A 15,300-nucleotide genomic window follows, 5' to 3' on the forward strand; every position below is an offset into this window, starting at 1 on the left:
AATTACTACACATGCTGCTATTAATTAATTAATTAATTATGGATTGAACGGAAAGGGTGAGACGTCAGGTTCTTATCCTTGAGAAAAGGAGGATCAAGTCAACAATCCAACATACATGTGATTGCATACGGCGAAGATATTGAACTCTTTTACATATATTGAGAAAGACAGCAACCTTTGTCAATTGAGACATGCAATGACAGTAGCTTGTAACAATCATTTTGACCATTCAACCCCCTTCTCTCTTCAAATTCAAACTTTTTGAAACCATTAATTGGTTTATCTATCTGCTTCAAGTGGGTAGTTGAAGCCTTGAAGAGACGAGGCAAGGGTTTTTTTTTTTTATTTCCAGTGTTTTGGATCAGTGACAAGAATATTTACATTGGTGTCAGTTTGCCGGTTCAGAATCTGGGAGACGATAGGGACACCGTGATATTTGCGACACATTGTCATGTTCTTTTCAACTCGTATAAGTTATTATCAATTACCAAACTTGTTCAACTCTCGATGTTTACGTCAATTATAAGTCGGCTATTATTTGTTCAACAGTTGTCTTAGAACAGTTAAATTTTGCAAGCTGCTTTCAGCAAAAGATTTGGTTATTTAAATTTTCCTGTAACCTGAAGCTAATAGTTTATAGCTATTGTGGTTCTAAATCAGATTTTATGTTTCTGGTAATTCGAAATTGAAATACTATCAGATGATAACAGCAATCTCTGCTCTGCTCTGATCTTCCTTGAGAGGAAAGAACATTCTCTCATTTGCCTCGCTTGTGGGGGCTTTTGCTGGAAATGGAGTCTCAAACTTTCAGGCTAAATTAGTAAAATTTCTCCATAAAGTGTAGCGGATTGAGGTCCAAAACCAAATTACTTTATTATGAGGCCAAGTTTTTTACCCTCACCTCTTTTAGGCCTTTAATTCACCGAACATGCTTTATGGTCTAAAATAGTCATTCCAACCATTAATTCTGCATAACCGAGCAACTACATCTGGGTCCCACCGTGTCTGGTAGGCCTTAGTTAACTAAAGCAAATTCAAACTTTTCCTTGAAAATGTTCTCATATCTACCTCGCTCGCCAGATTTGAATTTTATAACCTCAATTTTCCTTGAGGGACCCTTTGGCTACTTCTTCATGGACTCTGACGTTCATCTGATTTTCCCCACTCGATCTGCTGGTCCATGATTTCATAGCCGATTCAGTCAACTTCTTGTTTTCTCACAGCAGGATTCCTGGTTTATTAGCAAAGTTTCACCTAATGGTTGATTGTTATCCTTCAATTGGAAATGTGATGCATATGGTAACAAGTCACAGATAGATGCAAAGACACCAGTTACAGGACCAAACTTCGATAACTTTTATCTTGTTAGATAGCTTTAGAAAGGACAATTTTGTGACGGGCATTACTAGTGTTAGCACATTGAAAAGACTTGCATGCCTTTTGACGAGCAAAATAATTTGTCCATTCACTTAGATATTGAGTCCTAGATAAATTCACATATATGCATCTAAACTCTAAATTTTGTTAATCTGCTAGTAACTGTTACAGCTAGAAAAGCTGTTTGGAGCGCTTTCAAAAATTTCAATTGACAATCTCTCTACACTATAAAGACAAGAAGCATTTACATATCTTCTTTACTCTTTTCCCCTTCACCTTAAGTCAGCTTCTTCCTCCTGTTTAACAGTAAAACATCACATTCTTCACCCTCTCTTTTAATTCGGGTAAAGGCCGGACAGATGATCCATTGGTAGTGCGTGTGCATCGCGCTTTAACATTTTCAGATGCCTCAGGTTCAATGTAGAATCGAGCTCGGTAGGCTGCTAGATGAGCATAATATGCCGGAGGGACTGCATATGTAAAGAATTAAGTAAACATTATAGATTTCTCACGCTAGTACCGAATTTAGCAAACTCCATTCACATTGCTACTTGGTTTATATAAATGGCCAATTGAAAAGCAAAAGCAAGTAATCCTAATAATTTCTAGTTCAATAGGAAAATCCAATTATTTTGTCACAATGCAGATAACAAAAAAATAAGATAAAAATTGACAGAACAACCATGCAAAAGTGCTCAAGGTTTTTATTAAAAAAAAAGTAGAAAAAAAAAAACCAAAAAGAATGTTTTCAAGCATGCTATGAGGTAATTTGGAAATTAATGGGTGTAGTCATATGTAAATGGTAGATTAGAAGTTACCAACAGAAACGGATCGCGTGCACCGAGCATACCTGCAATCCAAATAATCCATCAAGTTGAATCATGATAACTAGAAAGGTACATATAGCATCAAACAAGTCAAAATTCTTACGTGTAACAGAGGTTGTTGGTCAGAGACTGGATCTCATCCGCTGTGAAGTTATTCTCATCCCAGAGAACATGATAATGAGCAGGTCGGCTTGTCCCCTGCCAATTTGCAGTTCTAACATGAAAATGACTGATATAGTGGTCTTTTATAACAAACTTTCATCTTATTCATGTTTCTAATTGAATAAAGTTGAAAAACTTGCCTACATATTTGAAAACCATAAGGATAAGAATCTAAGATGAGTCCATACCTGGATTCCCGCATGACTACACAGATAGAAGTCAAACTCAGTCGGATGACAGATCTTAGAATCCACCACAGTACCTACATTTGGAAACTTCAAGTAGATATTCATCTTAAAATTTAAATTATAAATGGAAAAAGTTAGGTAGCTCATCAAAGAATTTGATGCATAAACTCAGAAAAAGCTTGTTAAGGAGTCATTTGTTTATTTTCTTCTTCTCATTCACAAATCCTAGTTTCTTCGAAAGGAGTTGGCTAGCTACTTAGAACACCATTTTTATTTTTATTAAGCAAACCATGAATCCCAGCAAGAACAAAAAGCACAAGCTTTTACCAGGTAAAATATTTCCACTCTTGTCAGTGCTGCTTCTGTCGCTGTGATTGTTTGCAAACAGCCTAGTATGATGCCTCTTCTGAACCACAATGAATGTAACTGGAGGTTGGTAAGTGGGTTCCAGTGATGCACAGGCCTGAACATAAAAGCAGTATAAGCATAGGATAAACATTGTAAACTGGCACCATATGTCTTTCTGTTAACCAACCTTCCGTATGGCATCAAGTTCATATAGTAGAACCTGGTAGAATTGTCCTTCACTGACACCATCTCTACACAAATTTTGGACAACTTCAGAAAACCTTGAGCAACTAGAGTATTTTGAAGCTTAGCTATTCATTAAGTCTACATATCAACCTAATAGCAGTTATTTTCTATCTAAACTAAAACAAATAAACAAACTTATCAGGATGAAGCTGTAGATTGCTAATCATCCTTGAATACCTGTAAAAGATTATCCTCAGTGGCTTTTGTCCCGTAGCTTTCTTAAATGCAAGTAAGAGCTCCCTGCATTACCATGAATTTAGTAAATTTACATCACTATATTGGCACATCATTGAAAAGGACATTTTGCAGTTGCTCACTCATAATCTAATAAGTGCTAAAGAATCCCAAGAATGGACATGATATGACAAATAAACGCACCCAATAACCTCAAACAAGATTAAGGTTTTGAAGTAATAGCTTTTGAAGAATAAATTGCTAACCAGCAAAGTTTTTGAAACAAGATATTGACCTAAGTAATGCATCTAGATTCTGGAGGCCTTAAAATTGTAAAACGAATCCACTACTGAACTCAAGTCAAACGACCTAATGCAGCCCCAGAAGTACTGACATAGTTCATGACTTGAAACTCTATTGTCTAAAAAGTTATAGCAGGCAGTTCGATCATATAAAGACCATGTTGAAGAGGATCATGATGGCCAACAGGCTATAACTTTGAATTATGTTCTTCAATTATATGACTCTTTGCCACGAGTAATGACATGCTACCTCAAGTCATGCAGATATAATATAATCTTAAATGAAAAGACCTGATCATGCCTCCAGTAACTGTTTCTCGTTGAGGATCCTGCCAGGTTTTGAATAGATCTTGAATAAGTTCTTGCCTATGAGGCTGAGCACATACCAGTCCAGCATACTTCGTCACTTCTGGCCAGTCTTGTGAGGCCACAACCTGCATTTCACAAACCATTAAGGCTAAGGAGCAGAAATATTATCAGCTTTTAACATACAGGATTTCACTTACAGCAGCTATTGATGGACTAGAGTCCTCTCCAGACTCTGGATGAGTTACATCAGCCCCAAATATTATAGTTGGAATGTCACTAACCAAAGGAATTCTCCAGCTTAAAGCATCTAAGAGCACAGTATTTCTTCCCCCCATCTAAAAAAAATGAGAAAAAGTGAAAATTAAATATTATTACCTAACAATTTCTTTGATCATGATTAATTAAGACGACAGTTCATATAATTATGACAGACCTTGACGTTTATTTTTAGAGAGAGATTTGCCAAGTACTGTCTGCTAATCTTGAAGACGTGTTTTGAGAGGCAGCATTGAGAAATCAAACCCAGATCAGTTTCACAAATTCGTTTAAGATCACCTGAACGAGGAACAAATTGCTTAGTCCAGACGAAAGCAGTTATTCAATAGCGACAGCATGAGGTTTTCAGTTTAAACAGAGAGAATTAGTTAAAACTTGAGAATGGTGTGGAAAAATTAATGAGTTAAATGTTATTAATGTATTTACTTTCGGAGAAAATAAATGAAAAGAAAATTTCTAAAACTACACCTCTAGTCAATAAATCAAAAATCAGAGTGAACAAAACACCGGTATCTTAGCAATATGTAAACGTAGTGTAAGCTGTAGTCGTACACTCTTGTCCTGCTAATCATAATTAAATTGGGTCAAGCAGATACATAGATGCAGAGAGGAGCATACCATATAAGGAACCATTGTTGTCCGGAAGAATGGCAATGAGTAATTCCAGTTCTTTTCCTTCAAGTTTATTTGCAGCAGCATGATATACATATTTCAGTGCCTTTTTAACTTGATCTGGTCTTGCTGAATATATAGGAATTACAGGTTCCCGATTGAATTCCTGCAATCCAAGACCAAATTGATCAAAGGTTAAGGTACTGAAGGCAGCCATTGAAGCAACACTATAGATAATTACAGAGATAGAACTCAGTTTGGCCAAAACAAAGTTTAGGAAAATTCACCATGCCAGATATTTGGCACATCTGAACTAACTCCTGACAAAAGCCATGTGCAGTGCTCTCTTGAACACTTCGCGAGAAGTTGATACAAGCCCAGTATCTTACAGTGCTTCCATTTATAACTTTCTGCAGCAAAGCAACAAGAATTGCCTTTCTTTAGAGAGAAGTAACATGCAGTTAAATTATAAGGATGCCATTTCTGGTGAAATCTAGGTATCTTTCACACCTTGACATTGACTAACCTTGTTCATCATATTCCATTGACCAACTTGGGGCAAATATTCTTTTTCTTTTCCAGTGTCATTATACTTTAGCTTTAAAAGGAAAGAGGATGAATGGAACAAAGTGTTAAACGGTTAGAAGCTGAATAGATCATGTTAATAATTGACAGTGACTGCATAAAGGAAAAAAAAAAAGAATTAAAGTGACTTCAACATTACCCATGGAGCAGGAAGAACCCGAGCCTCAATTGATGTAAGCTTGCTATCTATATGGATGCCAAACTCTTTTGCGTAAGGATCTTGATCATAACCATTCTGTTGAACTGTCTGTAAAGACACTAAAGCACTTTTAGATCATCATTTTTTTCAGGCAGGCAAAAAACTAAAATGCACTACAAATTTCATCCTCCCTGCTACTTCTATTCTTTGTTATTATGATGACAAATAACACAAATTGCTAATTTCCAAGTTGGTTTATATAATTATTATCTACTATGGCTTGTTGAATGAAGTAAAACAATAAGAAAGGTTGGAAAGATGGATATAATATTGACATAAACCCATGAGTTCCAAGCAATTTTAATTAATGGTAGTCTTTACATCTTATCAGTTTCATATTCAACTGTTTATATGAAAAACACAGCAAATAATCCAAGGACAGTGCGTAGGACCTGTAAGATGTCCAATTCTTGTTCAAGGGGTCTTTGGCATGAAACTTTCAGCAGAGAAGTAATCTGTTTTTCATTCAACCCTTTAGTGTATCTCTGTCCTTCAACTATCTTGCAAGCCTGTGAAAAGATTTATATTACATTGGCTGCAACTGTAAATGCTGCATGCAAGAGCTTAAAGAGAATTAGTCAATACATACCTCCATGGGCAAATAATTCACCTTCTTCTCATTTCCTACTTGAAGGCATGGTAGGTGCGCGTGTCTAATGGTATATCCATACATCTCTTGAAAGTACTCAACAACTGATTTCATGTTCATATGCTCATCAAGTGGGAAACTGATGAAAGGAAAACATAAAAGTTAATTTTCACGAAAATGAAGTCCAAAAGAAGCAATGACAAACTTTTCAAATTTATGAAATAGGAGATCAAATTCAAGAAAAAAATACATTAGCTCCCTTGTTGGCTGAGTTGTCAACCCTGAAACCCTGTACTTTCTGCGTACATTTCCTCTGTGAGTCACTTCCACTTTCACACCTCTTAGTGCTTTCTTAACCTGTAGAACATTACCGAAAAGATAAATTGCAATTTGCAAGTGTCAGCAAAGGATAGTTATAACCTTCCTACAAGTTAATGTCATTTCAGAAGAAGCTCTCAGAGCTAAATACCCACAATTAATGATGATCAGAATGCCATTAGATTACAGTTATTTTAAACCACAAGAAGGTTTAAACCACAAGAAGGCAAAACGAGATTGAAGACTATCTCTCCTTCAGGATCTAGATTTAAACAACAAGACAGTTACATCATGGCCTTAGGAAGTTAGTTTTATAATTCTTTTGGATGCAACAACCATTTTATTTTATTTTTTTGAAATTGCATTTCAGAATTAAATTCCTTACTTAGAGTTGATGGAATCTTGCAATCTACGTTATAACTACTAAAGTGTTCCAATGTGAAAAGACAGGATCCACATATGATTTTTATGAATGCAAATTATGATCATGTATATGCATTTCAAAGAGTGTGGCTATCATGAACCACACATTGTAATACCTTAACTCGATCTGCATCTGACATTGGCCTTGAATAAACATCTTTACCCAAAATTTGAGCAACGAAATCAATGACAGGTAGTGGTTCAATGAATGCAGTTGTTGACATATCTGACACAAAGCGACACAAAACAAAGCAGAATATCAAATTCTGACATAAAAATTGGCTGATAAAGCAATGCTTCAATTGATTGAACGAGTCTAGGAGGGTTTTACCAATATTCAGAGACAATCCCATCTGAGTAGGTCTTATACTCTGGTAGAAGCCACGCCATGATTCCAAGCCACCACCCACTGCTTGTGGTTTCTTGATATTAGGAGAATAAAGGAACCTTCCAACTGATATGTACCTATACTCATCAAATTAAAGAGTACGTAAGTTAGAATCTGCTGCTAATGGCGTGAGAAACAGAAAAATAAGATGCTACCTTTGAGCCGCGAGTTCCCTTAACACAGTATCAATAATGTTAAGGGCTTCTTGAGGGGTATCAGCTTGTTTCCCAGATAGAAGGTTACGCAATTGTGCCATGCTAGCGTGAGCTACAAACTTTATTGTCACTTTAAATTCTCTAGTCCTGATTAATTAGCAATATTTGCATCAAAATCCTCAGTGGTTTGAAAGTTGAAACGGATCATCAATTCATTCCAATTAAAAATGAACTAGTTAAGGACATAAGTGGTATGAAACAGTTATAATGAATGAATTACCTAACATTAACCATTCCTTCATCTTCATCAACCAATATTACAGTGAACTCCTTAGAGTTAAAAGGCAGTGATCCAGCAGTGTATAGGTTTTTCCTTCCATCATAAACAGGAAGCCTCATTCCCAAGTCACTGTTTCTGTAAAGTTTAACCAGCTCTATCATGATAGCTTTGTTCAGTTTACGAGAAGTAACTTCTGGGTTTATTTCTACCTGTTCCAAGAAACATTATACAACAATAAATTGTCAAAGCTCAGTCTCGGCATTTCAACCTAATTAACCATGGTTTTTTTCAATTATTAAAAAAAAAAAAGACTTACACTATAATGACTCAAGTCAGATCGTGGTATCTCTGCAAGAAAATGGTTGGCTTTAACCATACATTTAGTTCCCAACTGGCCGTAGCCAGGCCTTCTGTGAAACATAAGGCTCTTGCATGGGGTAGAACCAATGCCTGGCTCAAGCTTTCCATCTTGTAACCTATCTACTTTATGCCCTCTGCCTCTTCTCCTTCCGTTTCTCCTTCCTAGACTCTTCTTGCCATCTTCAAATCTATCCCCATTTTTTATGACCATTTGGGGTGATTTCTTATGATTCATGGAACTCTTTAGAGGTTCCCTTGACAACACATGGTTCTCCTCAGGGTCTCTCATTTGCATGTGAGGCATTTCTGTAGGATAAACAATACTCACTAATTAGTTGATTTAAGTCATATTACATCCCAATGAGCACTAGAGAGGGAGAGAAAGAGAGAAAAAGAAAGGAATGCTGCACCAAAAGGAGAGATCACCAAGTGATAGCTCAAAAGACTAAATTTGAAAGGTAATGGCTTAACATTGTACACGTTTTCTGCAAGAATCTTTACTATAAGTGATTGGTTTTTTTGAGAACAGTGAAAACCACTGGAAAAACGCTAAGCAGTGTAACTGTTGCGGCAAGTTAAAAGGGAGGAAAAAATAAAAGAAAGAGATGTTTATAGCATCCAATCTCGACTGTGCTTTACTCTATAGCTCTGCATATTCCCCGAAAGGAATGACCAAAAGAGACATGCAAACATGCGAAAAAAGCAAGAATCGACAGTACAAAGATTCAGAAAGTCCTCCAACCATGAAAAAGGTAAACAAAGAATTGAAAAGTGAAAAAACAAGTTCATAAAAAAGCCATTTGTATATCCATAAACAAGGATATTTCATCGGTAAACAAAATATGCAGCTAGCTTTGGCCATCCCCATGGCTTTTAATCATATATATACCATGTAGCTGTGAAGGCGAAGTTACTTGGATATAAGATTTCTCATTTCTTCCCCTCCCTGTTGAATCATCTTAGTTTTCTATAGTTAGGATTATAGCACTCAAGGGAAAATGAAAGACTTTGGGGTTTCTCCAGTGGAAGTAAAACACGGTTCAGTACCGAGAAGTATCAGACTTTTACATTGTGGCTTTATTTAATCCTGATCATAGCCCCATCGAAAGCCCGTGCTACGCCGCCTGTGGTCCTTAGCACTGGCATTAAAGCCTGCATTTTCTCCAACTTCTTTGCAGGACAGCTTGTAACCTAGCAAAGCCTGATAAACTACATTTTGTTTTTTCAGAAGGCGGAGGCATTAGGGAACTTTAACTCATCCCAAAGCCCACCAATAGTGACTAAACATAAGCGCTAGACAACCCACAGAGTCAGAATCAGAACAGAACGCAAAACAACAGATAGGAAAATCAGCGCCTCAAAGGGATAACATTAGTACTAACAATCAGGCTTAAAAAGTGGTGATGCAGATAACTCTTAGGGCTCAACCTAAAACAAAGCAGTAAAGTTTTTCAAACAATACACGGCTTATGTTGTTTTCCTCGTTGTTTATTAACCGTACGCATTGTATTGTTCTGAAATCTGAACTACTCTTTTTATCCTCATGCTTTGGGATACGTTTAGCTGCAATTTGTCAGCTGTACCTTTTTTTTGGCAGGGGGGCCAAGGGAACTTATTTTAGCTAAGAAAAATTGGAACCTGAGGGAAAATTGAATAGGGATTATTACAAGACATGAAGAACAATCAAATGATATGTCCCTTTCCATTTACTGCAGATGGAAATGGTCCAAACTCAACTTTGGTGTTAGCTTAGACATGGGCTCAAATGGGTGACCCGTTTGAAAAACAAAAATCATTATACAAATAATTTTTTTTAAAAGACGAGAAATCTCACATTAGGGCAAGTAAATTGTGATTTCAAAAAGGAAACTTATGAAATGAATAAGCCCCAGGAATTTACAGGGTTTAAAACTACAATCCAATCCCAAGGGATGGACCCGTTCAGTTTTAAACGTACACAGCTATAACTAGGCCGAACAAATGAAGAAGCTGCCGATTGACATGAAATTACAGCAGTTTGATCTCATCTACTTAGAAAGTTCTTAAGGGTACATCCAAGAGATAAAAAATTTTTATAAAATGGTAAGTTTTCAGAATAAATCTCTAGGTCCAACTGATGGAAACATTGAACTTGAAATCTTTTAAGAATTTAAGAGTAGTAATTGTAGAGAACATTCATGAATATAATAATATATTTCCCACTCCTTTTCTAAGAAAATTAAGTAAATTGAGTGTTTTAAGATGAATAATTGGGTCGTTTTGACAATTTTTTAAAGGGTTGAAGGTTTAATTCTTCTCGATGCTTGAAAGGTACCCATTATAAAACCCGATTCGAATCTAAATTCAAAATAAAAATAAAAGAAAAATAAAATTTAATGTATATTATTAATCAAAATTAATTTAATAAATTAAAATTAAAAAACATATTTTGATAGTTAATGAATTCTAATATGTATTAAATTAATTAGAAGTAATTTATAAGTAAATATAATTATGTATACAACAAAGTTTTAGTATTAAAATATACATATAATCTGAAAATTCTCTAAAATCTTTACCCTAACAAGAGACATGAAGTACCCTTCACTACCCAAATCCCAATTAAATTTGATTATAGAATATCTTAATCTTACTTAATCGAATTCAATAATGCAACTATCTTATTGTATTCCAAGATACCCATTGCCATACCTATATGGAGATAGAGTCGTAAATTAAAAAAAAAAAATCCATTCAGTAAATCCACCTTTCAAACCACAAAAAGCTTGAATTTGGAACCTCTATTGGAATCCCAAGTTTTAGCTAATGAAATTATTAAAAATGATTTGAAATAATTAGAAACACTTAACTCATTAGTTTCAAAAACAAAAAAAAAAAAAAAAAAAGCTTGGAACATGGTAAGACATAGAATGAAAAAGAACTACTTTCTTATTATTTATCCTAAAACTCAATTATCATATGTTTAAGGAAAACAACAAAAGACATGTAAACATAAACAATGAAAAAAATAAATTAAATAATTGAAAATAATCAAATACTAACCAAAAAAAAAAAAAACTTGGGGCATAATTGTAATAATATATATAGTTGAAAATTTTGAGGAAAAGGAAGCAGTAGTAATGTCTGTAATAAAATCCAAGTGAAAAAATGAGTCTCCCAGAACTGAGAACCCAGATAATCCAAGATGTCTGGATTTCTCAGTACAGTTCTTCTGTCGTGGAGCTGCCCTTGAGAAATCAGAACAAGATTCATTGACCAAATAAAGGGTTTTTTGGGATTTTGTGGTTTTACTTTTTAGAATTACTAGGCAAGGCAGGGCAGAGCAGGGCAGGGCAGGGCAGGCACTGCTAATGTTATTCCACACCGTCACATCTCTACATTATGATTCAGCACATACTTTGTACGACTCCATTTTTCATGAATTTCTTTCCCTCATCTTTGGGTTTTATATATTTTCTTTTATTTATTAAAAAACATTTTCCCCAAGTTTCTTAATTCTTTTTTAAGTTTTCCCATATTCTTACTTATCGTAAAAGACTTTTTTTTTTGTTTTTTTATAATTAATGAATTTAAACATTAATTCTTCTCTTTTTTTTTTTAAGATTTGAGATCTATATTAACAAGATATTTACCCAATATTATGATCTCAAAACACATGGCAATGTCTACAAAATGATTTAAAAAAACAAAAAACAAAAAAGAAGACAAAAACTCTAAAGTTACTTATCATTCATCACCGTCACAAAGCACTCACAAAGCCATTACTATTCATTAATCACGAAAATTTTAAATTAAAAAAAAAAAAGAACGGAAACAAGCTTAGGACAGGCCACTCTTTTTCTTAGAAGTAAGAATCCCACACCGCTTTTTTCTATGATGGTTATGTATCAAAGAGGGAATATCCGTAATTCTTCTTTGGTCACAGATATGGCTAAGAACCAAACGCCATCCCATACCAATCATGAAATTATGTAGCTATGGAGAGATAAATAATAATAATAATAATAAAAGAATCAAAAGATTAATTCATTAGGATAATACTATAGTATTATTTTTTATTTCCAAATTTCACTCTTAATATTTCACTTTTTTTTTTGTTTAAAAGGAACTCCATTAATTTAAAAATAATAATTATTCACTTTTATTAGAATATATCTAATAACCCTTAATTTACAAAGTCGGTCCAATAACATTAACAGGATGAGAATAATGTACTATTTTATCTAATTTAAAAAAGTATTTCATCCATCGTTATCATCTATGAAAATTTTAAATTTCATAAATAAATTAACAAAGTAATACAGCCTCTAAATACTTTACAGAGTAATAATCTCTTAATTTCGGTGATAAAATTAAAGTTAAAAATTATATATTATTAAAAAATAAGTCATAATAAATACATCTACATGTTTTTTAGGGTAAAGGCATAGTCTATGGCGAATAGTAGTTATTGAAGGAGGGAGGGGGTAAGTAAGGTGAATCTGCAACGAACCTTTTGCTTTTACGTTTCCTTTACAGGAACATCACGTTAACAATAAATGTGGTTATTTCCTCATCAGCTTTCTCAACAACCAGGAATTCCAGCTCCCATATCTGCAAATTAACAATACATACATATTTTTAAACTGTTTGTTTATTAAATGACAAAGAAAGAAAGATGAGCAGGAGATATCGGCCTGCAGCTTTGACATATGTGCCACAAACTGCGTCTATAGCTACCTACACAAAAGAAACAGAATCTGGTTTGGTTTGGTTTGTATAGCCCAAATCTTTACTGTACTGGGGCTAAAGATTCAGACATCAGAATTCAGAAAGATGGAAGTTTTAAGCTGATGAAATGGTGCCACATGGAATTGGGGGTCGATTAATAGTAGTAGTTGGTAAGTTTCTGTGGGGGTTGGTTTAATGAGTATTTTAGGTAAGTGATCGGCTACGAAAAAAGGAAAGATATGGGTCCTGAAAGGTGAAACGTACGAGGATAACAAAGTAAAGGCGTGGGGAGATCTAAAGAACCAAAAAGAAAATTAAGAAAGAGATCATTTACTGCGGGATATTAAAAGCAAAACTGCCGATATATGGATATTCAAGCACTCAAGCTGTCAAAAAGTAGAGCTAGATGATCATCTAATGCGCATGGTTGATGAGTCAAAACAAAAAAGAGAGAGTTGAAAGCCTGAAACTCATTTCAGAGCAAACTGATCTTACAAAAAAAAAAAAAAGGCTGACCTAGTTGAAGAAAGTTGAAACCTGAAGGGAGGAGTGTTTTCAGGGATGAAATAGAAATAATGAATAAAATTAGTTGATATATAAAACTGTTGCTGAAAAAGAAAGAATGTCTTTTTTGGAAAACGAAGGAAACCCAAGCTGTAAACAAGGTTATGAAAAAAGATTATGGGGAGTCGAGTATTTTTGGGAATGCTTCATCCAAAGAATAAGATTATCATTTTTATTATTACTATTATAATGATTCTCAGCTTTCCATCCATCAACAAACACTCACCATCTTTAAGAAAAGGAACTTTAAACAAGAAAGAGTGTGAGAAATAACTTTGTGAGAGAGCATGACAGCGTGGAACTGATCAACTTTTGCATTTAAATTACAGTAAAAGATAAATGGGATATCATGAATTAATAAAAAGAATTGCAAAAGCTAACGTTTAGACTTAAACCAATTAAAATAAACAAGAACAAATCAATAAAAGGTATGAGATTCCATACTCTGAGACTGAGAAAGAAAGATAAAAGAGAGGAATGGTGTGGTGACTGCAAGGACTAGTCTAACATCTCTGGGTCTGGGGCGAAGGCAATGTCTTTCAGTGCTTTTCCAAGCTGGTTTTTTTTTCTTTTTCCAATTCTTAAAGATCTGACCAACGTATATGAATAAAGAAAGATGATTTGAGTAATTGATGGAAAAAGTGAGACTGCGTGTCAGGTTCCGGACCGGGGTGGAGAAGTGGCCGGAATTTGAGATTCCGGTGAAAGAGAGAAGAGAGATCAGGCTAAGAACATTTCAGAGAGAAAAAAGGGCAGAGCTCGGGCTTTAAAAAAGGAGAGGAGGCAGGTTCTTCTTTCGAGGTACTTTATATACTAAGGTACTCACACTGCTATGAGTAAATTTACTTGATTTAAAAGGAAAATATAAATATTATTAATAAAAAGTTTCAAATTGTTAATTAATGAATATTTATAAGTGATATTTATAGAAAAAAAAAAGTTTTCAATTAAAAAAATGTATTAATAAAAAAATATTTTTAAAATAAAAATTTATCTAACTTTAACAAATATTCATAAACAATCTGTTAATTGAATTGATTATGAAATAATTACAATATTGTATAAAAATACATATCAACATGTACATGCTAAATCTATAAGATCATTAGGACATAATGTTAACTCTTAATAGTATTAAAATTCAAGCCTACCTTAGAAGTAGTAGTCATAATTAGTGTTCTTCCTCTGTCTCTCCTAAGCCTTACTATTCCTTTGTTCAAAGATTGCATATACAATAATTGTCACTTAGCTATAGGTACCTTTTACTCGCTCTTTTCTTTGTCTTATGCCTTTTTTTTTTTTTGCCATTTTCTTATATATCCCTTAGTTCAAGACTACGAACTTGGTGCATTGACATGTAGAATTACTCTTCATCCTCTTCTATTTGTTTTTTTATTACAAATAAAATAAAATAAAATCAAAAGTGACTTTCATTTTTTTATATATTTTCTTTCAATAAAGCAATTAATTTAAATTAGATTTATTCTCGGATTGAGTTTTGAATAGGTATTTAAAGATCCAATCCAACTCCTATTATTATTTTATTAATAATTTTTACTTAAATTGAATTTAAAAATATTAAAATGTCAATATAATAATATTTTAGTATTTTCTAATACTGATTGGATCTATTCGAACTTCCTTGAACGAGCCAAAATGAACCTATCGTGAGCTTATCCAAGTCTCTATGGAAGAGTCAGGGTGGATTTCCATTAGAGAAGAATTTAAAAGTATCAACTGAGTCTGATTCTATTTGACTCTGACCCATGAATGGTACAAATTAAAGCAGTAATGGTGGGAAAAAAAAAAGCTTGATAACCCCTATCAAAGATTCGGCCAGGCCTCTCTCTGCAAAACGTTTTGGAATTTCTAAACTTGGTAAATTTTTGGACATAAGATATATACATG

General features: G+C 34.0%; 1 protein-coding gene across 5 annotated transcripts; it reads right to left on the reverse strand.

The window, feature by feature from the left end:
* Positions 1–1,335: 1,335 nt before the first annotated feature.
* LOC111285711 (protein argonaute PNH1-like) lies at positions 1,336–14,174 on the reverse strand. Of its 5 annotated transcripts, none has more exons than XM_022875282.2 (24): positions 13,837–14,174; positions 12,611–12,711; positions 8,075–8,424; positions 7,759–7,967; positions 7,479–7,625; positions 7,267–7,400; positions 7,052–7,161; positions 6,445–6,551; positions 6,195–6,333; positions 5,998–6,114; positions 5,546–5,653; positions 5,348–5,419; positions 5,109–5,231; positions 4,828–4,987; positions 4,367–4,488; positions 4,131–4,268; positions 3,916–4,058; positions 3,326–3,388; positions 3,090–3,153; positions 2,882–3,017; positions 2,555–2,628; positions 2,308–2,402; positions 2,196–2,227; positions 1,443–1,847 (listed from the first exon to the last, which is right to left on the reverse strand). In XM_022875282.2, the coding sequence occupies exons 3-24, from the start codon at positions 8,420–8,422 to the stop codon at positions 1,678–1,680; spliced, it is 2,811 nt and encodes a 936-aa protein (XP_022731017.2). In that variant the 5' UTR covers positions 8,423–8,424; positions 12,611–12,711; positions 13,837–14,174; the 3' UTR covers positions 1,443–1,677. The 5 variants fall into 5 exon arrangements, with proteins under 5 accessions (XP_022731019.2, XP_022731017.2, XP_089618731.1 ...); XM_089762605.1 differs by lacking the exon at positions 13,837–14,174 and adding an exon at positions 13,345–13,496; XM_022875283.2 differs by lacking the exon at positions 13,837–14,174 and adding an exon at positions 12,842–13,490.
* Positions 14,175–15,300: the final 1,126 nt, after the last annotated feature.

Source organism: Durio zibethinus, chromosome 6, assembly GCF_047325235.1.
Source record: "Durio zibethinus cultivar Kanyao isolate XHJ-2024 chromosome 6, ASM4732523v1, whole genome shotgun sequence".
Lineage (NCBI taxonomy): Eukaryota > Viridiplantae > Streptophyta > Magnoliopsida > Malvales > Malvaceae > Durio > Durio zibethinus.

Coding starts and splice junctions, on each gene's coding strand:
- LOC111285711 (XM_022875284.2), bottom strand. CDS start 8,422: ATGCCTCACATGCAAATGAGAGACCCTGAGGAGAACCATGTGTTGTCA. Junction 7,162..7,266: donor GGGATTGTCTCTGAATATTG/GTAAAACCCTCC, acceptor GCTTTGTGTCAG/ATATGTCAACAACTGCATTC. Junction 4,059..4,130: donor CTAGTCCATCAATAGCTGCT/GTAAGTGAAATC, acceptor TGTGAAATGCAG/GTTGTGGCCTCACAAGACTG.